The sequence below is a fragment of the Camarhynchus parvulus genome, chromosome 1A (genome assembly GCF_901933205.1).
Source record: "Camarhynchus parvulus chromosome 1A, STF_HiC, whole genome shotgun sequence".
NCBI lineage: Eukaryota > Metazoa > Chordata > Aves > Passeriformes > Thraupidae > Camarhynchus > Camarhynchus parvulus.
This window is the reverse complement of record NC_044586.1, coordinates 12,918,605-12,945,927: the sequence shown is the minus strand read 5'-3', so window position 1 is coordinate 12,945,927 and position 27,323 is coordinate 12,918,605. Positions and strand designations below refer to the sequence as shown.

At 39.1% G+C, this 27,323-nt stretch overlaps 1 protein-coding gene across 2 annotated transcripts in view; it reads left to right on the top strand.

Moving 5' to 3' along the window:
- DGKI (diacylglycerol kinase iota) overlaps positions 1-27,323 on the top strand; it is a 200,229-nt gene that overhangs the window by 68,930 nt on the left and 103,976 nt on the right. The window contains exons 2-6 of one of the 2 annotated variants that reach the window (XM_030960423.1): positions 6,551-6,659; positions 16,313-16,408; positions 18,931-19,005; positions 21,412-21,468; positions 22,100-22,165. In XM_030960423.1, coding sequence (XP_030816283.1) covers positions 18,988-19,005; positions 21,412-21,468; positions 22,100-22,165 — 141 coding nt within the window. In that variant the 5' untranslated portion in view covers positions 6,551-6,659; positions 16,313-16,408; positions 18,931-18,987. Of the gene's footprint in view, positions 1-6,550; positions 6,660-16,312; positions 16,409-18,930; positions 19,006-21,411; positions 21,469-22,099; positions 22,166-27,323 lie in introns of those variants that run through there. The other variant, XM_030960422.1, reaches the window with a different exon arrangement.

Below are 27,323 nucleotides of genomic sequence, written 5' to 3'. Positions count from 1 at the left end.
GATGAACTCCTGATGGAAGATAAGATTTAAGGGGTTGAATAATTTAGCACAGTTCAGGATTAAATTGAAACCATAAATTGCTTTCCAAAAGGTAAAATTTGGTGCTTAATATATGCCTACTGGTCAAGTGAAGCAGAGAAGAGAAAAAAAATATAGTAGAGATCTTTGGCATTTGGACTTGCTCTGTTTTGACACTAAATCAAGCTCCAAGTATAACTGCAGGGCAGTGATGATTTGCATGTCTACACTGAAGAAACTGCAAACATATTCATGCCACAACTTGTGAATGCCTCTCGTAACACACAACCTGTTTCATGAATCCATTTTATTCTTTTGAGATAGGAAAAGTAACCTGCCATTCTTGTACCCAGAATTTGAGGGGCAAGAATACCAAAAGGCTTCCTTTTAAAGAATGTGCATGATACAGAAATGCCTGTGAACTGCAGTGTTGATGCAGAAAAGACATCATTGTGTCATAGAGGCATTTCCTCTGTTACCCTGATCCAACTTTCTGCAGTTCTTTTCTGCTCCCTTTGCTTTGCCTCATAATTTCTTTTGTTGGAAGGCTTGTTGGCTCTGTTTGGTCTTGCACCTGCTCAATACAAGCTGAATAAAGTGTTTATTGATGTGGTAGATCCAAATGTTCCTAGCAGAACTTACCAGGGAGTTGATGCACTGTGTTACAGCTCTGTGGTTGCTGTTGGAGGCACTTGGGAAGATTGTCCTGGTGGGAATTTTTTTCACTCTCTTCAAGTCAGTCTCTAGTGGACCATGAGCTGCTCCAGGTACAGGAAAGCTGGGCTTGAGGCTGAGAGCAAAGCTGCCCAGAGCTGCATGGAGCTGCAGTGTTTCATGGATATGTGCCAGTTTCCATGCACCTTTTTTCTGACAGCTCTGTGTGGTGAGGGGTGGAGAGAGAGGCAGGAAACCTTTGTTTGGTGGTGTAGATGTGGAGGTTGACTGGCTGGGAAATTATCCAAGTCTTGGCTTTTCCATACACTGGTTCCCTGGGCAGCAGGGAATGGCAGATGCTTAGGAAAGCATTTCATGAGGACTTTTGAAGGATCTGTTTCTTTTAGTGCTAATTGAATTTTTTGCATCTATGTTCACTGCAGAGGGTGCTTGAGAATGTCCTAGGCTGAGCTGCTACTTGTGCAGATGAACCTGAGGAAAATGGGAAGGTTCATGTAGGAGGCTTAGGACCACAAAAGGGGCAGTAACTAATCACTAAAGTTTGATTTTGCGAAGTATTCTGGTGGAATTCAAATAAGAAACTGCTGAGAGGGCTTTATAAAACCTCTGTTAAGTGAGCTCTACTCCTAAAGGAGTGGGGTGGTCACATGGATGCACAGAGTGCTGATGGAGCAACCCAGCAGCAAGTTTAAATCAGAGAAACTGCAAAGCTGCTGCTAAGATGCGGAATTAGTAAATTCACTGCTGAATGTGATGTGCTGGAGGAGAGCCAGCACAGCTTTCTCCATACCAGGACTTGTGAATCTTGTCAAAGGTTGCTGTGACAGAGGCATGAGGTCTCTGGACTGGGGTGGTCTGGTCAAGGGGAGCCCATGTGGGCTTCCAGAAAGCTTTGATGGGGTAACAGAAAAGCTTCTGGTTCAGAACCAGGGGTGGAAGGCAAGGTGTCCTCATGACTAAACACCTGTTTTAGTGTATCAAGCAACAGGGTGGTGTTCAGGGCTTCCTAGGTGTTTACTGGTGAGGGCCACCGGGGACCTGTGATGGGAGCAGTGCTGCTCACTGGAAGCAAAATGAAGTGGGGTAAAGATGGTTTTGCACAATTAGAGTGGGCATGGGCTGATTGCAGAAATTTTCAGAAGGATCTCATGATGCTGAATGACTCTGAGGCAGATTGCAGTCGAAATGTGAGATTGGTGAAGGCAAAATAATGCATGTGCAGGATTAAAAAGCTATCAAGTTTGGACTTCATATTATCAATTAACGCTCAGGAAAGAGATCTTGGGATAATTAAAGAGAACAATGCAGAAAGTGTGATGACTCCACCACTTGGGTGCAGCCAGATGTTGAATTTTTTTTTCTAGTTCTGGCAACTGTGCATCAAAAAACCCCATAATTGAGCTACAGATTCAGAATTAGCAGAAGCCTAAGTAGTCTAGGGTGCTTCCACTTGGGGTTGTGGTGATTTAAGGGGTATATCAACAGATTAATAAAATCACAGAAGGTGTAGAGAGGCAAGTGATTACTCGCTGTTATTTACAATATGATACAGCAATTGAATTATCAGACAGGATTTTAAAAACAGACAGAAGGAAGTACTTTACATTGCCCATAATTAAATTGTGGAGCTTATTACATAGCCTGCTGTGGAGACCAAGACTATAAATGGATTCAGGGAAGGACCAACACATTCCTAGAGTAAAAAGCCATTACAGGCTATTAAGTGCAAAGGTCTGGAAGTAGCCTCCAGCTCAGGAAGTCCTTAAACTACTGATTACTGGAAACTGTGACTGGAGTATATCAGGGGAAGGATCACCCAATTTGTGCCAGTGCTTCTCTAGACACCTGCTACTGGCTACTGTCAGGAATGGGTTGGTGCACCAGACAGATTATTTAATTTGGCTGAAGTTGGCTCCTTTCACAGCGAATGCAAAAAATCTGGGAATTGATGTTGCAGTGAAATAATCACTGCCCAGTAGTCAGCTAAAAATGAGGAAAAATATGTGCCCAGAAGGCAAGCTGGGAACAATGTGTTTCAGGGTCCTGGTGCAGTCAGCAGAGATGCATGGGGAAAACTTAAATAATGCCAGAGACTAGCCAGTACCTTTTGTTTATAACATTTATAAACATCAAATTGCAGGAGTTAAAGGCACCTCCAAATAAACACAGGAACATATAATTTGTTCATACAGCATACAGGTGCTGTCTGGCCTTGTACAGGGCTTTTAAGCTGTAGTTGGCAAGGCTGAAGGCTGGCAGGTGTACAGTTTACCCACACTGACTATTCAAAGAAATTCAGGGCTATTGTAACTTAAACATCATTATACAAATGACTGTCCCTTTCTCTGTAAATATCTAGGTAAAAACATCTTTCCTGGCAGATGTCCTAGCCATAGGATCTGTGGGAGCCAGTCTCTCTGCATTTTTATATTCTTTCAACTTTGCAGCTGAGAGACTACCCCAATGGTAATGATCATATACAAAGGAGGATGATAACCCCAGCCTTGGAAAGGCAGCAACTCCAACACCAATGACAACTAAATTGACAGTCAAAGCTGTTAACCACATGCAAGAGTGACTTACTTTTTCTATTCCAAATAGTTTTTTTACTAGCACTTAAGTAAGTTGCATACTATTGACTAATTGTTGTGCTCTTTGAAGGTTCAGGTAAAATTGTTCAGCCTAAGGAACTCATTGGAGGATATTTATATTCCTTCAGTGGAGGAAAATGCTCAATAAAGCCAAAGGCTAGGATATAAGCTGAAATCTCCCCTGATCAAATATGTATCCTTTGATCTAATAAGTAGGTTGAGTCTCGCCTGACTATCCAGCAACATGCAAATATAATGCTTTTAAAAAATAAAAAACGCCAGTGTACCTGAATGTCTGATTGCTTTTGGTTTTCAAGACAGTCAAAGAATCTCCTCAGTGGTATCAACTGTAGAATTAGTATCAGATATTTTTGTTAGTTGTGTATTTAGTGACATAGGCATTTATTTGTACCCATGCCTATTCTCAGTGGTGGTGTGTTAGCTAAGTCAATAATAAGATCTACTACAAATAACTTATTACTGGATGTGAAAAAGCAGTTATAAAAATACAGCTCATTATTTATGATGAAATATTTCCTAGCTGTTGGTTACTACATCAGCTGCTGGGCTGGTTGTGCTCATTTTAGCAAAGTTGTGCTCTTCAGAGTCTGAAGATGGGATATATGAGGAGACCACAGATTCACTTTTTCTGTCTGTCTCTTATCAGGGAGCAGTGATTACTTCTATGGGAAAGGCTGACTGTCAAGCCTGTGTTTTCATTCATGCACTCAGCACAGTGGAGATGAAATTTCTGGGAAAGATAACTAAAAGCCAATCGTGTTACCTTGGCATTGGAAAAGTGCCAGGTGGTGTAATTTGTCAGAGTAATATGAGATATGTTCACCTGGATACTCAGCATCTGCTCTGCTATCAGATTCATGCTACCTTCCCTTTCCCCCCTTTTTCCTGTCTCTTGTCTGTCTACATTTATTAGAAGGCCATGTGTTTGCTCTTTAGTTTGCCCTCCTTTTTTAATGGAAAAAGCTTCTGCAACGCATACAGTGTGCTTTGACACTTTTCCTCTCTTCACTCGAGAGAAAATTCTGACAAGAAACTGCAAAGGAAGACATTTTTAGCTTGTTCCTGGGATTAAGGGTCACTTCTAGCTGGGTCATGCAAGTGTGCAATCCCTGACATAATTTTAAGGCTTTTATGTTAGAACACACCAGGAAAAAAAAATAAAGAAGGTGTTATTGTCATGCCTGTGTTTTGTGTATATGTACTTTCCAGACAACCCATAAATCCAGCTAGGCATGCAAAGGAAGGGCAGGCTGTTGGCACAAAACTGTGCCAGGTCTCCCCCAAAAAGGCTCATCAGCCGCAGCTTCCTCTTAAAGAAATGTGGGCCAAGTCTCAGGTTCTCCTGTGGGAGGCTTGCACATCTCTAATTCTGACTTGAAATAGTATCTGAGGCTCGGTGCTGAGATGTCTGCGAGCACTCATTACACATATTTACCTTCCTCTGTTGTGAGGACAGGCCTAAGTAGGTTTGCTTTACCCCTGTCAGTGATGCAGAGTGGAAAAAGTGATACTGCCCTGTTTCCACCCAAATAAACGAAGATGTTATGAACCACAAATAGACACAGGAATGTACTCCTGTGTTTAGGAAGCCTGAATAACTGCATTGATACTGAAAACAGCATGGAAAGAAACTGTCAAATATTGGGAAGGTCTCTTGAAAAATATATTTAAAAACCATTTCTATAGTTTCTTGTAGCTTATTTCTCTAAGAATTTAATCCAGTTATTAAGATAGGTAGCTTATGTTGTGCTTATATATTTGGCATAAAATCTTTCTTGCTAAATTGTTCCCTCCTGATACCTTTTCTTGGGCTTCTTCCCCTTTTTTATCAAATGCAAAATATTTTGGGAAAAAAACCCCTTAATGTCAAAGTCTTGCCCACATTAAGTAGAAAGAGGGTATTGAATGATCAGAGACTGATGTTAATGTTCTGAGTTGTTCATGCTGCCCACAAGAGAGGGTGTTTTAGAGAGGCAGCTTCAGTTCCCTCGATTTTTCCAGACAAGCACTGTGAGCAGTGAGGCTTCCAAGTTCCTTTGCTGCAGATATATTGCACTCTATATTTTCAGGACAATGAAAAGATTTATTTAGCATATGGCTGACCTGGATTGTCTCCACTGGCTCAATTGACCTTTATTGCCTTGGGACAGTGGTAAGATTAGGAGATGCTATAAATAGCTGCAGCGCTGTGGGAGCGGTATCACAAAAATGCACTTTACACAAACAGCCTGTCATTTTACTTTGTGGGGGATGTGTGTGTTTGGCTTACAAAGGGAGATATCTCTCTGAGATGATATTTGTCCTCTTCTGAATCACTGCAGCTGAAGCGGTGAGATTATTTTGGCCACTACCATCAGGTTCTAATACGTACAATGCAATAGTGTAGGGAAGCTGTAGGAAATAGACTGTTCAGGTGCAGCTGAGCTTTGTATTGGCAGAATTCTGTGCTTCCAGCTGAGGGCTCACTGGTGGAGGCAGCTCTGTCAGGGCTGGGTGTCTGAAAGAAGACAGGCTGTGAGGATGTCCCCTCAGCACTGCGGAGCCAGCTTCAGGAGTGTTTCTGGCCACCACCTATGACTTCTGAGGAAGGTCACATCTATGCCTCAAGAGCTGTAAAAAGTACTTTGGATGAGAAAGATAGAACTGAAATAGAAATTTAAGTGGAAAGAAGCTGTAATTCCTTGAGGGATTCTGATATTATCAAAGAAGGTAGCAGTCTATGACTTCTCTTCCTGGTGGTGTCCCCATGTCTCGTTTTATGTAGTTGGATGCTGAACGGACAACTTTTTCCAGCCTATAAGCTGAGGAAAAGCAACAAGGGGTTGATTCTTTGTATAAACTCATATTTTGTCTCTCCTATGAATGGTATTTGGAATTATGCATAAATTGATTTGACAGATTTAGTTGGTGCGTAAGGGATAGGTGAAATGCGTGAGGACTCCACTAACACTGGCAAACATAACCACAGACAGTCCACTGGATTTGATATCTCAGCTTAGTGCCAGCTGAGTAACTGATCTCCATTAAACAGTAATTTCCAGTAATCAGGTTGCTTTATTCTTTTTCTAAACTGCTTTAGCAGGAGATGGCATTCAAGCACCATTTCACTGAAGCTGAAATGAAATGCGTTGCTGCCTCTTCTGATTTCTGGAGAAGGCTGGGGAGGATGTTGAGTAGTTATGTTGGAGAGATATATTTGTTATATACACACTCAATTTATTTGTCTTTTTCTTTTCAATTTGCAGGAAAGCAATCTCCAGGTCAGGCCTCCAGCACTTGGCTCCTGTGCATACCCTCAACATTCCAGTCACCAATGGACCTGTGAAGGAACCAAGAGCGGCCTTAGAGTGGACTGTAGGTGTTTGGTTTTTTGGCAGTTAATTTGAGCAGTATCTCTAGTTGTTGCTCTCTCCATCCTTAAATCAACATAAGACATCCCATTGCTATCAGAATTAGTGCTAGTCATTAGGAATATGCATCTATTATGAGCTGATGCATGAAGCAGAGATATGAAAACTTGTGGGGACTTGAGCAAAAAAAGGACAGATTTTCCAGCTTGGGAGCTGGTTACATTTTCCCACCTCTTTCTTGACAAAAGTTGATCTAATTTTAGCACAGCAGGGTTTTATGCCTCTGTTTGATGAGCCAAAATTTAAGGCTGAAGGCACACGTCAAGTTGTCTGCATCTGCAGAGTAGGTAATTAAAATCTTTGGTCACAGGTCTTTATAGGTATGATTAGATTTCTTCTGGGCCCAAGCTAGTGCATAGACATGGGGACCATGTTTCCACCCCTCATCTTGCTCTTTTATGTTTCTGGGCTGAACCACTCTAGGGCTGGCCAAAAGCTAAAGCAGATTGTTAAAGGCATTGTCCAAATCTCTTTTAAACACTGGCAAGCATGGGGCATCAACCACCTCTATAAGGAAGACTGTTCCAGAGTTTTGCCACCCTCTCTGTGTTTCCTAGTGCAAGTCTGTACCTCCCCTGAACCATCCCCACACAGCTTCCATGAGGTTATGCACTGATAAGAGCTAAAAAGATGAGCATAAGCCAGCAGGTCGCACAAATGTCTCAATTAAAGCAAAGCATACAGAAGATTTTACATTTGGCTGTTGGTAAAGAGGTTGATATGTTGCATTATCAAGGCACCAGCCACCCAAGCAGCTTTTAGCTGAAGACAACTTCTATTTTGATGAATATGGCTTATGTTTATCTTTGTTCTCTATATCAAAACAGAATTGATTTTTAGATTGCCTGCCCTTCTTGTACTCCAGGCATTGCACTCAGAGTTTAAGGGGATGAAATTTTGGAGGCTGTGTTGCAGGAAGCTGGATTAGATTCACTATGAGGATCTGCAGTTTGAAAGCTTGCATAGAGTCCTCTTGCAAGTGCTTTGGAGAATACCTTGTTCCTTCATTCCAGCAAACCCAGGTGCTGATTCAGCAAGGCAGTAAAAATGCCTGTTTTGAATCATCACTGCTGTTCAGTAGAAGTCTGAAGGATCAGTCACATAAGTGAAGGGTTAAGCACATCTGCTAAATTAAACACCATTGAAAACTGTACTTAGAAAAAACAACAGCAACAATCTCTGCAAAAAAACCCCTGAACCCCAAGTCCAACAACCACAGCTTGCCCTTCCTCAGCCAATTGCCTGCTACTCCTTTACCAGGGTGATCTACGATCCAATGATGATTACTCCTTTTACCTCATGTGATCCCTATACATAAATACAGCAGGAGTTGCTGTAAGTTAGTAAACGTTGATTAAATATTTTGGGTTTTAATTGTGCGTAGCTTTTTTGTAGTTTACTTCCATGGTTATGGTTTAGATTTTTGGTCAGTTTAATTTCTTAGCTGTTTGCAGCCTTTCAGACTGGTATTGCTGCTTTACTTCACACTTTGATTGGAGAAGGGAGGTAACTTTGTGTCATGTGGGGAGAGGGACATGATAGTGAGTGGGAGACATCTGTGGTTGGGAGGAGACTGAACTAACCACCCGTAGTAACTGGTAAAAGGGAAAAAGATATTTTTCAAATCTGAGGTATGATGGAAGTAAGGTTTGGACCTGTGGGGAGGTTGAAGTGGACCAAAGGTTTTTAATATGTAGTGAATTTCAACAAAGAAAAAACACCTAAGTTTTAAATTAAGTCCACAGGAATATTTGGTAGAGTGAAAAGATAATTCAATTGATGTGTCAGAGCCAGACAAGAAATTTTTTGTATTTAATCGCTGGAAGGCAGCATTGATCACTGTGTGTTGTATCCTCATATACATCATCCTCCTCTTCAGTATTTCTGAGGATGATTCTCCAAGGACACATGATGGGAGATCTTTCCAAAGTCTAAGTGACACGAGCATAAATTGTCTCTGGACTTAAAAGGGAGGAAATATTTTCTACTACTGTCTTCACAGTAATAACTGGAAAGAATTCCCTGCCATTGCCTCAATTTTTGAGAACTCCATTGAGGTGATTTTCCATTATCAGATGGACCTGTGAACAGGGCAGAGTCAAGGAGTGGGATTCCATTCTCTGCTCTGTCACTTACCTGGTGAGTGAGCTCAGAGGAGTTGTTTTTCCTCTCAGCACATCAGCCTCTCTAGCTGTAAAACAGAGGTGATGATTCTCACGTCCCTTAAGACTTTTTGCACTAAACTCCCCAGTATTCTTTACTATTGTTGTTGCTACTGTCTCTCTTCCCTGAGGTTTCTTTTCCCTAAAATACTTAAAAATGTCCAGTTTCATCACATTTCTTACATTTAATTCAAGTTAACTTGTAGCTTTGCTGTATAATTTAAGGTTCTCTTTTCACACTAGGGCCATACAGAATACAGTGTGTGGAGTAGGTGTTATAATAACCAGAGGGGAGTCCTGGGGGGGATGTCTTACCAAAAAGGAATTGACCTAAATGGCTGCCCCTGGGATATGTTTATGCCTATCCCTTTCTCCCACACACCTTTACTTCAGACATCACTCCCAAGTGTTAAATAATAAAGTAGGTAATTCTAGCCCAGATTCTCAAGTGAGTACGCACTGAGCCACCCAATACACTGCCTGTGTACCTTTGAGGATCCAGGTCTTTGTGTATTTTTCTGTTACCCTTTTCTACCAAGGATTATAACCATAAGCTTGCACACAAAGTCCTGTAATTTTCTTTTAACTGCTGCCTTCTAGCTCTTGCTTTCTATGGTGCCTACAAAACTACTGACAGCCACTAGAATAGTGGAGCGTTGAACATCCCCAAATATCTTTCTTTTTTTCATAGTGCATTTTTTCTGTTAATGCTCATTTCTTTCCCTCTCCCATGACAACAAGACTCAGAATCTTTCCCCCACTTCTTAAGAGGCATTTGAAAGTATTCAGTTTTCATTATTGGAGGTCAACAAAAAAACTTGACTGATCTATACTTTGTGCTTTGTGCTCTGTGAATGCACAGTTGGAGTCCTCTAGGTACAAGTTGAATATTTTCAGAGGAGAAATACTACCATTTATACCATAAATTATGTATATAAAAGACAAAGCCAGAAATCTTTTAGGTCTTAACAAGAACAGAAAACTGTGTGTTGTAGAAAAAGTTGAAAAATGGCATTTGGAAATATGTGGAAGCAGGCTTAGGTCAGGAGGATTGTACAAGGCACTACCTGATTTCACATGGATGGAGTAAGGAAAGCCAGATCCAATCTAATGTAGAATCTTACAGGAACAGGAAGGGTAACAGGAATGGTTTCTGTAGGCAAATCAACAGTGATAGGAAGAGTAGGAAAAATGTTGGGCTGCCACTGAATAGGGCAGAGAACATGGTGACAAAGGGCATGGAAAAACCTGAATTGCTCAGTCCCTTTTTTTTTTTTAACCTCCATTTTTGCTGCTAAGAGCTGCCTTCAGCAGTCCCAGGTCACTGATAGCAGGGTCTGACAGAAGGAAAACCTACTTTTGTGGACGGTGGTCAGGTTAGGGAATACTTAGACTGAACACACAGAGGTCTGTGGGACCTGATGGGTTGCAGATAAAGGTGCTGAGGGAGCTGGCTGATATCACTGCTAGGACAGTCTGGTGTCTTTGAATGGTCCTGATGGTCAGAGGATGTTCCTGAGGACAGCAATGAAACAAATGTCCGTACTGCTTTCAAGAAGGATTAAGAGTATCCAGGGAATGCCTGGCTAATCAGTCTTACCCTGGTTTCTGCAAAGGTTATGGAACAAATCCTTCTGGAAGTAATTTCCAAAAATATTAATAATAAGAAGTGACTGAGAGTATTCAGCATTGATATATGGAAGGGAGATTGCGCCTGACCAGCCTAACAGATTAAATGACTGGCTTGGTAGATGAGGGGAGTCCATTGTGTTGACTTTTGCAAGGCTTTTCACACCACCTTCCATAACATCCTTGTAGATAAACTGATTGGGGTATGTGCTATACAAACAGACATGAAGTGACCTATATCAGTGAAGTATTTAAAATTAGTGAATGTGACTTTTAAAGGAGTCTGTTGCATTATATTCTGTACCTTTTTGGCACTAGTCAGTAGTTCTGTCTGCTTACTTTCATGCACAGTAAGTGTTTGGAAGTGCCTAATGATGTACTAAAGCTTGGATAATTAGTGTATGTGGTAATACAGTTAATACATATGTGTTAATACATATGTTTTACATATGATGAAGCATTTCCCTCATTCTAGATAAATTTATTTCTTTTCCCCATTAGTGGTTTGGCTTCTCTATTATAACTTCCTGAAAACTATACTAACTTTTTCACTAAAGGGTGGACTTCTCTTCCATTAGAGAGTCTTCAAGGCTAAGTTTTGTAATTGGGAATTAAGCATTCAGTTGAAGAGATATTTATATTTATATGCTCTCATGACAAAAGGAGAATCCCAGGGTATTCCATTAGTCACATAAAAAGATGAAGAGGTGATAGGAATTCTAGTTCAAATTATGCAGTGATGAGTGGAAGCCCCATGCATATTTAAAAAATGCTGAATTTTTGTGTGCAGCTGACACTTAACTGCTGTGTTCTGGATCAGTAGTTCTACTTTGCTGCTTCTTTTTCATGAAAGCTTGAGATTTGATATTCTTTCCAGAGAGCTCTAAAGAGAAAAGAGGTCTGTCATATTTCAGAATGGTGGCCATATCTTTATATTTTTCCAGTGGTGTAGAGGCTGCAGTGATTTTGCACAAGGTGCCTATATAGAAAATATGTATTTTTTTCTTGTTGCTGCAGTGCAACTGTTATCAGCCAAAGTAGAGGTTCATGAGGACATAGGGAATCATCATTTCTGTTGATAGCATCTGAACATTGCTGCTCCATAAAGACAAATGTTGTCATTCGGCTTCTGTATACAGGTGATCTCTCAGCTGAGGCTTAGGGGGATCTCAAAAGGCAATTGATGCAGAGATGTTGGAAAGCATGGTGGGGGAAAGGAGAAACTTATCCCTATGCTGTTTTATTTTGCTCTATGTCCATGTGTTATACTTGCAATAATTAAAGAATAGGAGACCTCTACATAAAAAATATTCCCAAATTAATGTGTGCTAATATGGAGTTAAAATTGAGAATATATATCAACAGAAACATATTTGAGGCACTGCTCCTGTTTGCAACACAAGTATTGCAAACTCTGAAATTTCAGAGTTAAGGGTGAAACATAATCCAAACATGACAGAAAGATATTTGGGAAAGAAACATCCGAACAAATTTGTTTCTGCTCAATAGTCATTTCATAAAGAAATAGGCCAAAATTAATAATTTTTGCTTGCAAGTATATTTAATCAAGTTTAGATTGATGACCACTGATTTCATACTAATCACAAGTATCAGACAAATGCATATTTGCAAGAAGAGTCTTCTCTCTTGCTGGAGTGTTAACAAAGGGAAAATTTTCTTACTGATTTATTTTAGAGATTTTTCTTAAATAGTTTTTTGCAGAATGTCAGTCATAGCAGGAATGGAGGAGAGTTCCATCCCTCCTGTTACAATTGGAGTTACAGCTCTTTTGAACTAGAAGATTGAGCTGGCTGGTTTATTTGTTTGGCTGAATAAGTACAGCTGCTTGACATGGCAAATTAAAACAGCCAGGTTTATCTTCATTGCTTTTGAAACCATGCTGACTGCAGTCTGAAGAACAGTGAGGTATGGAGATAGTGGTGGGTGTGAGTAAAATGGTAACTCTTGCTGTGTCATTTACTATGCTGGAGAGCTTGAAGAAATCTAGTTCAGTCAGTGAAATGTGCACAGCAAGTCATGAACACATGCATGCAATTACATGGTTCCCAAACTCCTGCTCCTAGAATCCTTATTTCTCTTCCACTTCAGGGGGGATTGTGTGTGGTATTTGTTTTATATGCAAGGAATGTTTGCTATACTGAAATATTTTTTTGCTATTAAGGTGGTAATGGATCAGGAGCAATCAAATGGGAGGTCTCCACCTGGGAGATGGAGAGATATTGAGATGGTGTGTCCCCTGTGAGCCAGGCTACCAGGAAAGCACTGCTGCCTCCGCTTCACTGAGCAGGGGCCCTTTTTCTTCCCAAGACACTTGTGAAGGCTGGGAAACTGGAGAGGAGAGAGAGTTCACAGTTTTCTTTATTAGGCCACAGTCATTGCTGTTTTATCCACAATGATGGACAATATCCATTTTCCACATAGCAAGTCAGAGCAAAACATGTCCCGCCAAAAGTGTGATTTGACGGGTCAGCTGAGGTGGCACCAAAAGCATCAGTCCCACTGAAGCCATCTTTAACCCACCACTCTTCGTGTCAGATGCAAAGTTATGTGGTCACAGGGCGAGTCATTTTGTCTAGCTGATTTGGAGGATAAGATATTGTATTTGCTGGGTCCCCCGTGGCAGGAAGGAATGATGAATCTGACTCCATGTTCTCTCAGAAGGCTAATTTATTATTTTATGATACTATATTATATTAAAGAATACTAATCTATACTATACTAAAGAATACAAAAAAGATGCTTACAGAAGGCTAAAGAGATAATAAAAACTCGTGACTCTCTCCAGAGTCCCGACACCGATTGGCCAATGAGTGAAAACTAACTCACATTAGAATCCAATGAAACAATCACCTGTTGGATAAACAGTCTCCAAACACATTCCAAAGGAGCACAACACAGGAGAAGCAAATCAGATAATTACTATTTTCCTTTTTCTCTGAGGCTTCTCAGTTTCCCAGGAGAAAAATCCTGGGTGAAGGGATTTTTCCAGAAAATGTGAATGTCACAATAAGATATCTAGTTTTTTTCCATTAGCTGAACTGATTTTATGTGTAGCTTTACAGCCACAGAGTCAACATGAGGAAAATGGCAAGAGCATGAGACTGGTGTCTGTGTCTTCAGGGACAGAAAGAGAGCAGCTGCTTCTTTGAAAGCCATTAAATCCTAAAGTCAACATAAAGACATCAAGTACAATATAAACAAAACTGGCAAACTTTTTGTGGAAAAAAAAAGGCTGTGTCAAAATAGACAAGTGATGACAGACCCTTTACTGTGGTTTAGCTTTGTGTTAAACAGGATATCACCCTAGAGGTGATAAGAGATTATTCCAGGGACCTCTGTCAGCTTTTGTGTTGGTAGGTGGGGACGAGTGCCCTTTCATCCAGCATTGTTGTGGAATATTGCCTGTAAATTTTGGAGTAGAAAATACTGTTTTGATGAACTTAAAATTCTCCATAGAAATTTTTTGATTTTTGTCAAAATTTTCTGTCAGAAGTGAATAAAAAAATTGGCTTACAAAAGGTCACAGTACTTCCTTTGACTATATAATGATTTTCATAAGTGGCAAAAGAATGTCTCATCATACAAATTACAGAGCCTTGTAAAATTTAAAACAGTGAAGTTCAAATAATTCCCTTTGATCTTATTGAGAAAAAATACTGAGTAGGAAAGATTTTTGATGGAGGGCATTTCATCTTGGGCAGTCTCAACTCTGCTCTGATTCAGGATGAAAGATTTTCCAAAAGTCCATTTGCTGGAATTGAAATGGTGAGTATTCACATGCAGTGCTGTGAAATTTTCTGTGGCTGCAGGTGTCTGGAGGTGTGCCGCTCATACCACGTCAGGTTATTTACATTTTTATTGCTTAGTTGTATTAGAACTCTATAATAACGTGAACTCAAAGGTCATCCTTGTAGACTACTGACTAGTTTTATTTACATGGTGATGTAAAGTTAGACAAGTAAATCTCTGATATAATCTGGAACAACAGAGAACAAACAGTCCAAACCAGGTTATGGAAATAGGCCACTTTATCTTTAGAAATCATGATGACAAGTTATGTGGACCTAGTCCAAATGAAGGGGTGGTTAATCTATTTTTTAATATGGTTTTTATTCCTTGTTAAAAATTCTGTCCCAGAGCTGTGTGCTTTCTTATTTAGCTTTCAGAGTTGGTCTTTGCTAAGAATCTTTTATATCCTTTGAGATTTACCTCTGGGTTATAATGTTGTATACACTGTTTTGTCAGCAGAGAATCTGCTCAGGCCAAGCACTCTTTGGTGAGTTTGTATTCTGCTACTGAAGACAAAATAGCTGCAATATAAGGACACACATGAGGGATGGAGTTTACAATCTGAATAATGTACCCCTTAAGAAAGGCTTGAAAATTTTCTTAAGCTAGTGCAAGTTCTTAGAAATTGTTTTGCATTATAAAAGTGTTGAAAATCCTTACCCAAACTATTGTTCTCTGGGAATTAGAACATTTCTGATGAAGTTGAAGACCTGCAGACAGGTAAACCTCTCACCAAAATACAACCAGTGTTGGTCTTGTCGTCTAGTTTTACTGGAAGTTAACACCATGGTTGTGCTAGGCACCATGTTCACTCTTGCCTGTGTCCTGGCTCTTGTTGATGCTCTCTAGAAGGAAAATGATTTTGCTACTTGTGCTTTTCTGCATTACTTAAGAAATCAGAGTATCAAGAGAAGCTATCTCATTTTATCACTTTGAGACTGACAGTGGTATTTTAAAGAAATTATTTTCTCCAAGATGGCTATTTTGGAGCATCCTGCTGTCGGACGCCATCTGTTTGGTGAGCATCATCATTTTTGACTTCTGCAGTGTAGGAAGCAAATGTCAGACTGTCAAAGCATTTTCGATCATGCTCTAATTCTGGCTGAACAGAATTCCTGTTTATTCACTTTGCTTAAGTAGTGTACAGTAGACTTTCAGGCTTTTTAGTCACATCAGTATTACAGGCAAGTGAAACACACAGTCTATCTACAATCAAGTTCCTCTAGAACAAGAATTTACATAGAATCAAGGTACAAATTTGGTCAAATGAGGCTGTCAAGAGAAAGTTAGATGTTAGCCTGTGATGTGAGATGTTAATCACTCCTAATTGTCAGTGTGCTAGGTAGAGTCTTTTTTTGAGAGCATTCTCAGATGACTGTGTTGTTCTTTCATGTATAAAGTTCAAGTCTAGTCTCTCTTGGTAGTGCAATGCTTTATTGAGGTATTCACAAAGAGAGTGTTGACCCAGCTATCAAAAAAAAAAAAAAAAGCATTTCCCCTAGTCTAGCTTGTCCTATCATCCTAAAGATATAGTCAGCATGTTGTTTTTTACTCCTGTGCCTGGTTCTCAAATTTTTTTGTTTCTCCCATTGAAAGTTCATTAGTTGTGACTTTTTCCCCATCTCTCTGGATTTTCTGTTTCTTTAAAATTCTGTGCACATCACACGCTTATGAAGTCTGAATTCCCAGTTAAACTATGCAGCATGTGGGAAGAACATCAGCAAAGTTTAACTGAAGTGTGTTCAAATTGGTGACACATCATTGTATTGTCAGCATCTTTTCAGCTGGGATGGTCAGCCAGGGGAATGCTACTGTATGCTATGGCTTTGTGTTGTAGAAAACCAAAGCAATACCTGGTGGTGTGGTAGCTGGTTTTTGTTTGGCCTTTTTTCAGTTTATTTTAGTTTTCTAAATTTGTTGAATATCAGATTTTTTCCCTATATGCTCACATGGCTGAATTTAACAAAACAGATTAATAACTATTTCTTTTTCCCAGGAAAATGCTGTGAATGGAGAGCATCTGTGGCTAGAGACAAATGTTTCTGGGGACCTCTGCTACCTGGGGGAGGAGAGCTGCCAAGTCAAATTCTCAGTGAGTTATTTTTGGATTTCTTTTTCTGAGGTAACAAGCCTGGCTTCAGACTGATGCAGTGCTAAGTCGCTTGAGAACTTGAATTGTTTGCCTGTGTTCCAAAAGGGGAGCAAAAATGACAAAAGGCTCCTGGTAAAGACTTTATTGCTTCAGGAAAAAAGCCCAAACCAGTTTTGATTGACCCAGATTATTTACACAGTGAGAATGTATGTAATGAACAGCTTCACTAACATGACAAGGGAAAAAAAGAGCAGAATACTGAGGTGTTTCAGGAATATTAAAAGACACTAGTCTGTTTTACATGAAAATATACACAAATATATCACTTGTTGCAGCCTCTGAGAGGAGCATCTGATCAAATTTCTGCAATTTTAATCACTGCGAGGATTTGAAATGAATTTTCCAAACTCTTGAATGCACTCACCAGCAATGAGTGCACTCATATTTGAGTATTTACCTTCTCCTGTTTGGGAATATTCAAGGTTAGCTTTCTCCTATTGAAGCTTTTCTGCTGTCTATGGAAGCATTTCATTGGAGTGATCTCATATCCATGAGTATCTGTTCTTTGAGTGTGGCACTTTCAGGCTATTTCAGGAGCTCTTTTTGTTTAGTGTTTCAGTTAAATTGCTTCCTCAAAAGAGAAGAAAATACCCAAATCCCTCTCACTTTGGTATTTAGGAAGCTTGGGAAGAGAGTGGGGATCCTGTGCTCATGTCCTTGATCTGAAACAATTCTCTAAGGGAGTATCCAAGCCCCTGGACTGAAAAGGTTAAAGGGAATTCCTCTTCTCTGGGATGTTTGTGGTTACCATTTGTGACTCTTCATTTTACTGCCTTTCTGCTTTTACTACCACCCTCCCCAGTGCCCCCCCACCTTCAGAGCATTTAATTCAAATCAAAACATTTTGATTCACTAATCACTCCCAGTTTTCAGGGCAATGTGATCCAGAATACTTTCCATAGCACACTTTTGTGCTTTCCATAGCACAAATTTAATGTCCATCTCTTAAAACTTCTCAAGCAAACTGGGTGCATTATGGTACATAGCATTAAGGTCAAGCCTGAGGAGCCTATGCCTTCTTCAGAGTGCTGAAACAAAGTCCCAGCAACTGCTGATTGTGTGGTAATACTCAAGGGAAGTGTCACTGTGTGTTTGCTGTGCACTTACACTGGCCCTGAGACACTGAGTTCTGGCGAAAGCTGGACACAGGATTTCTTTGGCTGAGTGGGTATTTGGTCTGACCCAGTGTGATGGTTCTTGTGTTCTCAATAGATTTTTGCCTTCCTAAAACTGAGCAAATTCTTCCTCATGATTTAGCACATTGAAAGTAACATGCAAATTTAACAATATATTGTATATGGTTTTTACAGAGATAAAAACTAAACTTGGCAAACACAGAGGTAAAAACCATGAACTTACCAAGTCATGAATCATGTGAAAGCCTGGTCTGCTATACAATGCCATGATTCTTCAGATGAAACATTAGAACACCATATACATGTGAACATGCAGAGTTAGGGTGTATCTAGATAATTATGAGAATTAATAAAAATTATTAATTCCATAATGTGAGCTGAAGCTGTGTGTCTTGTTTTTTTTTTTAATTAGCTTATTTAAAATATGCTGAAAATAATAAAGAAATACTTAGGGATTTAAATGGACATGAATAAATTGAATGTAAGAGATCTGAAACAAAGAAATCCCAACTTACTGTGTATTTATAAGTCTTCTGTCCCTAAAGCACAAGTCTGTAAGTTAAATTTACATGAAAATTAATTCCATCTGGTTAATTAAATTGAGTTTATGGAAGTAAAGTAAGTAAATACATTCTCTCTTCTGGATGTATTCTCTTGCCTTTGATATGCTTTGGCCCAGGGGATTCAATGGAAATTATTTCAAAAGCCCTATTGAAATTAATAAAACTAACCAGCATAATTGAGAATTTTGTCCCTGCTATAACATTTCATATGCATTTAACAGAATTCTATGAGAATTTTATCATTCTCTGCCAGAATAAGCCAAATACCCAAGTATTTTTATGCAAGGCAATGGTCAGGCCCATCAAATTAAATATTTTATGATAGGCATGAAATGACCTCTTGCAAACTGATGCGAGTTCTCTGATTTGCATGTGCAATTTTTCTCCTCTTTGCTCATCATCCTTATAGGATGTTCATTTTTAGAGGGATGGTCTGCAGTGTTAACCTGATCCCCTAGCTAAAGGCTTTCACTTCTAGTTCACAAGCTGGAGTGCTGTGGCTCTTTTTTTTCACAAAACTTCAGGTTTTAACCAGAAACGCTTCAGATCTTATTTATTTATTTATGTATCTATTTATTTATTTATCTATTTATTTATCTATCTATTTATTAATTTTTTTTACACAACTGAGAGCACTAAAGGAGGGAAAAAAAATTACAGTGTATAGCGTAGGGAGCGAAACATCTCCTGTTTTTCAGCTGGCTTTGTTTTCCCCCTGGGCATAGCTCAGCTCCACACACACACTGTCCCTTTGCTGTTGCAGAAGTCTGCCCTGCGGAGGAAGTGTGCTGCCTGCAAGATCGTGGTCCACAACGCCTGCATGGAGCAGCTAGAGAAGGTGAGACATTGCCATCTTCTGGAGCCTGATTTAGCCAACAGGCTTTTAATTCTTTTAGTGAGGTTTCAGCCTGGAAAACACTCTGTGCCAAATTAAGTTTTCACAGCTGTTTTAATTATGTACTTGTGAACAAAACTTGGCTTTAAATTCCACCCTTTTTTTAATAATATTTCTTTGCACCCTGTGAACCATAAAAAACCCCAAACCAAACAAATAAAAAAACAGAGAATGCTTTCACAATTTTAATGTTTAAAAAATAAATTGCCTCTGCTTCTAAATTAAAAATTGAAGCTTGAAGATGGAGTATCCTGTCATGTACAAAATAGGCCTTTTACAATTCCCCAACTAAAGCCAGCATAATTCATTGTATGACAGCTATACTTATTATGAGCTGTGCAGCATAAGATGCTAGTGTGAACTTTCCCCCCTGTCTTTACTAGACTATATTATTTTCTCTTCAAAACTTCTGAATTCAAGTTTTTGTGTGTAAAATGGAAAATATCAAACCTTTCCTTCATGCCACCATTATTTCTGTGAGCATATGTTCTGCTTCTCATTTCCTTCAAGGATCCTTGATCACACCCAAGCACCTACAGAATATCTATCACTGACTTCAGTCTTCCCCTCAGAGATTTGTCTTCATTATGCCTAATTGAAAATGTGCTAGAGAAATCTCCTCTCCACCCTTTTCAGTCCTGGTGGGATATGTGCAAAGAAATGTGTGTGGGAATTTCCCCATTGCTTTCATTAGAGCTTCATTTTCACTCTTAAATGTTTAGCAATGTTGTTCTTCATCAAACAAGCTGATGCATAACAAATTTATAGCAGCAACCCTATAAGGAAAGGGCTTTTTCCTTTCCAAGTATTTGGACTCATGTTGACAAATCCCACAGTGATTGCCATAATACCAAGTTGGAGAGGTACCATTTCCACCCCCGATGCTTTTATCCACAGTGAAATTAACATTAACACATGCTTTCAGCACAAAATGTTACCAGTGAATTTTTCATGATTTCCTTAATCACCAGCAGTGCTGACTTTCCAAAGCCCAATGAGTTGGTGGCATTGCCAGCCAGAGAAAATGAGCACTTAGATAAAACCCAGCTTCTCTGTGCTGTTTTGGAGACCATGAAATTCCCCTCTAGGCAGAGGGCTGTTACAAAGTCGATAAAGTTTAAAACTAGTACATAAGTCTTCTGCTTGAACCTCTCTGCCAAGGTGCTAATTTTAAGAAAAATAAATATAAGCTGGGTCTTTCCTGCCTGCCATGGCTGAGCAGTGAAATAACAAATTGCAATTCCAGGTGAAGAGCAATGGAAGACTAATATTACAATGCCTTTCATTTCTTTATATGTACTAGGTTTTTTGCTTACTTTTTTTTTTGTGTGTGCCTTTTAAAAAATAATTATTTTTATTTTTCTCCCTAGAACTATGATTTTGAAGGCAACTATTAAATGAAGGAAGAACTTATTTATTTGGGGAGGGTTGTATTTAAATTTGGAGAAGCTTGGTCATTCTACGTTTGTAACAAAAGCATAGCTGTGCATGGTCTTCAAATGTTTAATTCTTTGAAGGATAGTCAAATCAAACTTGAATTTGTTTAATTTAGTGCATCCTTACTTCACATATCCTTTAGACTTTGTGCAGGCCTCTCTCTTCTTCATTGCCTTTCTTAGCACACTAAAATAAGAACAATCCCTTTGTTCTTATTTCTATTGTTATTTTTTTCTCAAAATTTTTTTCTCATACGACTACCTTCTTGTTTATTAAATACTTTTTTTCTCTTCATCTTCCTCAAAATGTTTTTAATTTATGAGATCTCCTGTTGTCCTCTTTAGAGTGGCAACACCACTGAATGAGGCAATACAACAATCCCCAAATGATTTGTGGTTGTGGAAGTGGATGCAAACATCCTTCTCGAAGGAAAAAGTAGCAATCTATGAGAATTTGCATGGTTCTTTATGTAAGTGGTAACTTCTCTACAGATTTTGTTTATGAAGACGTAAGTACAGGATGTGCAAAAAGGTCTTACAGAGTGAAATTTCCGTCATCTACTGACTTTTGAGACCTATGCTGAAGTCTGTACTTGTTTGCAAATGATTTTCAGAGAAACAAAACAGATAAAGCAGTTTCCTTCCAGAAGGAGGAGGAGGCAGTTGAAATATTTGGGCTGAGTAGGCAGCAATACCATTAGTGAAGATGGGGGTTTTGTAGAGGACTAGCAAGGAGAATTAATATGGCGTATGAAGAGATTTTTCTGACATCCAGGTAAGTATCTTTTTTCACCCAGTGAAGCTAATATTTTAATAGGTAATAAATACTTTGGAAGTCTAGCCTAGATCAGGATATTGGAATAACTTTTCTTTCAGCTCACTTTAAGTTCTAAATGTTTTATTTCAATGACAGATTAATTTTCGCTGCAAACCGACTTTCCGAGAAGGAGGCTCCAGATCTCCAAGAGAAGTAAGTAATGGACAAATTTCATTTGACATGTGTGCTGGTCCCCCTGGTGTGCAGATGCAGAAGTGCTTTGAGATTGAGAGGAGTCTTAGAGAATTGGTTCCCAGTGGAGTATGTTCCCCTCTCCAGAATAAATGTGAAATGAATTCTAGCTGAAGCACTCTATTACTTATGCTGACAAAAACCATTTCACTGTTCTGTTGTCTTTTGCCCACTCATTCAGTTATTCTATCTTTTCCCCCTTTTTTTGGTAACATTTTTTTTCTTCTTGGCCTTTGAGCTAGTATTTTTGTTTTTTGAAAAACTATTTTCCTCTTCTTTCACTACTTCTCTCTTAATCTTTTTTTTTTCTCTAGAACTATCTCAAATATAAAGTCAAATATTTAAAAACCTGACTACTGAGGAAGTAGTTCTGGCCTTATTTCAATGAGATAAACAAAACATCAGCTTGTCCTTATTCCTCCTACAATTTTGGTGCTTTTTGAGGTTTTCTACAGTACCTGCTGTACATTTTGCTCCAGGAATTACTCTGTTGGCTGAAGGGACTTTTTCCTTACAAATTCCACATAGAGGGTACCACTGAGTGCAAGGTGCCCATGCTCCTATAACACATCTTTTTTGTCCTTGTTTGCAGAACTTTGTGCGGCACCACTGGGTGCACCGGCGGAGGCAGGAGGGCAAATGTAAGCAGTGTGGAAAGGTGAGATTTCCTGCACAGCACAGGCACAACACGGGGGACTCTAGGAGTTCAGGGTAGCCAGTAGGTCCTTCTAGTCACTGCATTTTTTTTTGATCACAAACACTTGGCCTCTTTTAATAGCTAATGACAAGCCTGAGATGTTGAGCATTACAGTTCTGATTCCTACGTGGGAAGAGAAAGGCAGCTGCATCTGCAGGAATGGGAACATCATTTGTCCTGGGAGGTTGTGGTGTACTGGCTGCTGAAAGTGAGGAGGAGGAAAGCTGTGACTCCTTGAGCCTTTTTAATTGCTAAGCTAACCCTGTACTAATATGATGTTCTTGCAGTGCTGTCCTCTGTGCCAAAATTGTGATGGCCTATTTTTTAGGCTCCTGGAAAAGAAAGGCTGTTGCTTTCTTTCTGCCTCAGCAGCCTCCAAGAGACTGCTTTAAATTTCTTTTGCTTCATAGATTGTAAAAGTTTATTTCTAAAAAACTATAAAAAGGGGAAAGAAGTACTTTAACTACTGAAGGTCTTTCTTCTGAAATATTATGAGCCCCCGAAATATATTGGGAGATATTTAAAAATTAAATTAATAAGGATTCAATTTCCTTTATTTAGCACTATATTATACTTCTGCCTTTCTCTTTACAAATGGTAAGGAAGTCCATGTCTCATCTCCATGGCACAGTGCTTCAGGCAGAGGAAATGAGATTTGTGTTTGGATACTCATGCAGATTGTCAGCTACCAATAGGACATGCAATAAAAATGTGATGCCCTTACATAGGAAGTACCTTGCAGCAATGGTGCAGCAAGGCAGTTTGCACACAGCGTTCTTGGGGTATGACTTTGCCATCCTTCTCTGCCCTCTTGGCCTGGATCTCCCCTACAGGCATTTGGAGTTGATTTTGCAATGAGAGAACTCACCAGGTATCATATCCAAACTTGTGCTGGGTATGTACCCATGGGCAGCCTTGGTTGATATGTCTGCAAATCTAACCATCAAACAGACAATACAGAAAACTTCAGAGAAAATCTCAGTTTTCCCCTTAAACAAGAAATATTCAGTTAAGAACAACATAAGTATGTTGTAGTAGAGTTGTTTTTTTTGCCAGGAAACAAAAAAATTGAGAAAATTATAATGAGAATAATTAGTTATCTATATTGGTCAAGCAGTCTCCTATTACAGCAAAATGCATGTGCTCTACTATAACATTTCAGAAACCTCCAAGTAAGAGCCACCTTTATTATTCTCTTGTCTTGCAAGAAAAGGGAAACTATCATCGAAACAGAATGACAGTAGATTTAAAGCAATAAAAAAATATTAATCATAGAATACTCAAGGATTCTGATAGATCTCATTGTTGCATAACAGTCCTATCTCATGCCTGGAATGGGATGGTTAAGTATTTAAGTGATCATTAATTACAGTTCAAATAAAGAAAGTTTTCAGAATATACCCATCTCATGCTTCAAACCGTAAGCAAGTGGATAGGAATTAATGTGCTCCATATCCTTAGCATAGTCTTGTGGCTTTATATTCTGTGTGCCATTATGTGCCACGGCTGGCACTTCCTGAAAAATTGAATACTCAGGGGTCTGTCAGTGTTCAACCTTAGATCAGAAGCGCAGTTTGAAAGAAATTTTCCATGTTTTATCATCACTTGCAATGGTTCACATGGGGGACAGTCTTGTAACAAATGAACTGAATTCTTTTTAGATTAAATTTAATTGGAAGTTCAGTCTGCAGTTACTGGTAGGAATTCAGTCCACAGGACCAGACTACAGCTAATTCAAAGTAAAATAATCTGAAAATGCTTGTGGGTAATCTCTTGAGTACTAACAAAACCTGTGCTACCCTGTTACACATTATTGCTAGTGCAAATACGGACTACAGAAACTCATCTAGGCTTTAGGTTTTTACTCTTCCCAAGGGTGATTTCACTGATTTATTGCTGAAGTACTATATAGAGAAATTGGTACCAGGGAAGTGGGCCTGGAATGTGCAGTGTAACCAAGAAAACTATTTCTATCTCATGAATTTCCAGAAATCATGCCTTTATAGTTAACAATCTACAATAATCTTTCCTCTGGTCTTGCCCTGTTGAACCTTGACTTCATGTAAAGTTGTAGCATTTACAACACCCTTTAGCAAGAAATTCCTGAACTTAACTACATGCTATGAGAAGAACGACTTTTGCTTGTTTCAAACCTGTCACACATTAGGTCTTTTTCCTAATCCTTCATAGCTGCTGTGTTTGAAGGGATGGTAATTAAGAGTTCCCAACCCATGGCATCCACACCATTCATGATGTTTAAGAATTCTTTTCTTTCTCTTGAAGACATGGGAAAAAAAAGACAGTTTTGTAGCTGTCAGCTATTTGTTAGCTGAGATAATCAGAGAAATCAGGATAATTTTTTTCTTTCTATAATATGACATAAAATGCTCAGACCATGTGGTCCAGCATCCATTTTATAGCTATGTGCAGTATAGAAGCTTAAGGATGAACGAAAAGGAATCTTTTTCTAATATGCTTCCAGTTAGCAGTGGCTGAGGGGTTTTCTGAGACTGAGAGCACATTTTGGACCTTGATACTAAACAAACACTCTTTCTTTAACCTTCTGTGGTGTCCAGAGTGGGGTGTCTTCCACACAGATGCAGTGTGTGCCTACAGTGTCTCTATCACTGGTGTCACTTTAAAGGCCTGTGGATTGATGCAGGGCTGAATGTAAAGTTAAAACTGAAATTTCTAGTGCTTGGAAGGCCATTCTAGTTCTTTGTTATTTTAGCAGAGATCACCATCCAAGTGCTTCTGTTGCAGTCTGTATTCAAGTTGTAACAATACCTGCCTCTCCTACAGTTATGCTGCATTAGGGTATCTCTGAGAGCACTAAAAAGAGAAAATCTTTTGTAGGAAAATACTTGCAAAAATTATTAGTAGCCCTAACAGTGGTGTGAAAATAGTTTTCAGCAATCAATAATACTTCTGTGAATATAAATATAACATATCAGAACTAGTAATCCCTATGAGCTGTCTTTGGTGCACAGGTGTCTATGTTTGTTTGTACTTTAATCCAGACTATTCAGACAGGTTGGATTACCAACATAAATTGGTTTTGTGGCCATTCAGGCACTCTTCCTACAAAGTACATTTTTTCTGCTGTGCACAACTGTTTATTTCTACAGGAGCAGCTCACAACATGGGGTTTCATGTGTTGTGGAGGGATTGGTTGCTGGAGAATCAATGCTAATCATACTGTTAGCCTGATAGTCTCAGAAAAGTGAACTTCATTTTCTGCCCCAAATTTGAAATTGAGTTAGAAGACTCCTTGCATGATTGAAGACATCTGCAATTCAGTGCTTCTTCTCATTCAGAGAAGGCAGAAAATATGATTTCTAGTGAAATAAGGAGGATTCCTATGTTTCAGTCCAATAGTCCCTGCTGAATCTCCCTGTGACAGTATATGGTTTATTTTATTAATTGCTTTATTTGTGAAGCTAGCTTTCAAAGAAATGCCATCTTACCTGAAACGTCTATCCTTAGAAAGAATTAGCTCGCATTCGTAAAGCAACTTGAGGAAGGAAAGTGGTGGTTTATTGCTACTTATCATTAATATGTTTTTATTGCTGTATAATTTTCTCTAATGACTCCCTAAAAGCCAAATGACTTAGTAAATAAATGAAAAATGATCCATCCAGAACCAGACAAGCTGCTCAGTCCATATGTTTAAAATGCACGGCTGATGGGCTGTGGAATTAATGTACTGAATTTAGACTTTTATTTTTGGAGATTTTGGGAGAGAAGAGTTTTCCCATTGATGTTACGAAGCAGAAAAAACCAAAACACTTTGTGCCCATGAGGGACTGAAATAATTATTTTTTATTGTAATGCACTTTGGAACAAGGAGGAATGAGATTTGTTAGAAACATTGTGAAGCACTAGAGTAAGTAAATGAGGAAAGAGTGTTTTGTCCAGTGTCAGACCTCTGTTCCAGCACTTGTTTCACAGTTACTGTTCTCATGCTCACACTGAATGGCAGACAAGATGTGCCCAGCCAGAAGTGTCTGGCCAGCTTGTCTTTGTTAAGCCGCTTCACTACACTCCATTGCTAAACCTGAACATGCCAAATCACCATCATTATGAAAATTCTACTCTTTGAATTTCTCTGAATGTAAACCCTGAGGCATGAGGGGAGGTATTGAAACAAAGCCCCAGAAGTCTAGTCAGAGGTGACACAAGCCTTTTCAGGAGTTGGTCTTGGTGACAAGGTCCGCGTGGCAAACTGGTTTGAGTACATGCTGGTGACACCTGTAGATGAAGCTGCAAGATGTAGTTCTGTATTCTGGGTAGGCAGGTAGAGCCTCCTCCTTTTCTGAGTATCAATAGAATTGTCCTCAGCCACCCTCTATAGACAGATTGTAGCTCAGTCCCTCACTTCAGAAGACCAAGGCATCTCTGCATGGTTTGTTTTTTTTTTTTTTGGTTGTTTATTTAATTCTTCTTCTTGGTGTGCTCGACCTTTTCATTTCACTGAGCACTAATAGGCTCATTTGTCCTGCAGGGGAAGAAGGACTTTAATAACAGAAGCAGTGAGGCAATGACCTGTTAGATGCTACTAAATCAGTTTATAACTTTTTTTTTTTTTTTTTTTGCATTGGGTCTTGGGCATTTTCCAGCATATAGGAGATTTAGGTATTTCTCAGCTTGTTGAAAAGAAAATGGGCTCATAGATTCATCACTTGGTAGAGAGATGGAATTAGAAAATTCTGGGTGGTGATGGGCTACTTACAGAGACAGAGGATTAATGGAAGGCTGTGAATAAAGGATCCAACCAACTGCAAATCTGAAATCTAAGCAGTAAAGACAACTGACAAACTGTTCACTGAAATTGTGGACTTTCCATCTCTCCAGCCACCAACCCAAATAATTTTTTTTTCTCTGACTAAAATAACCTTTAACTCAGCTCAAAATTACAGACTGTATCTTATTTTTTGTTGCCTGTATTGCCTGTAGAAGGATATATATGACCCAATTGTCTTTTCCAACCTTAGAATTTACAGCAAAGTCATACTGCATTCTACAGAAAGAAGCTCCCCTCTAGGAGAATAAAATTGCATTTTGTGGTTGGGATGGGCTTTTCTTGCTTTAAAAATGCAAAGAAATAATTTTTTAAATT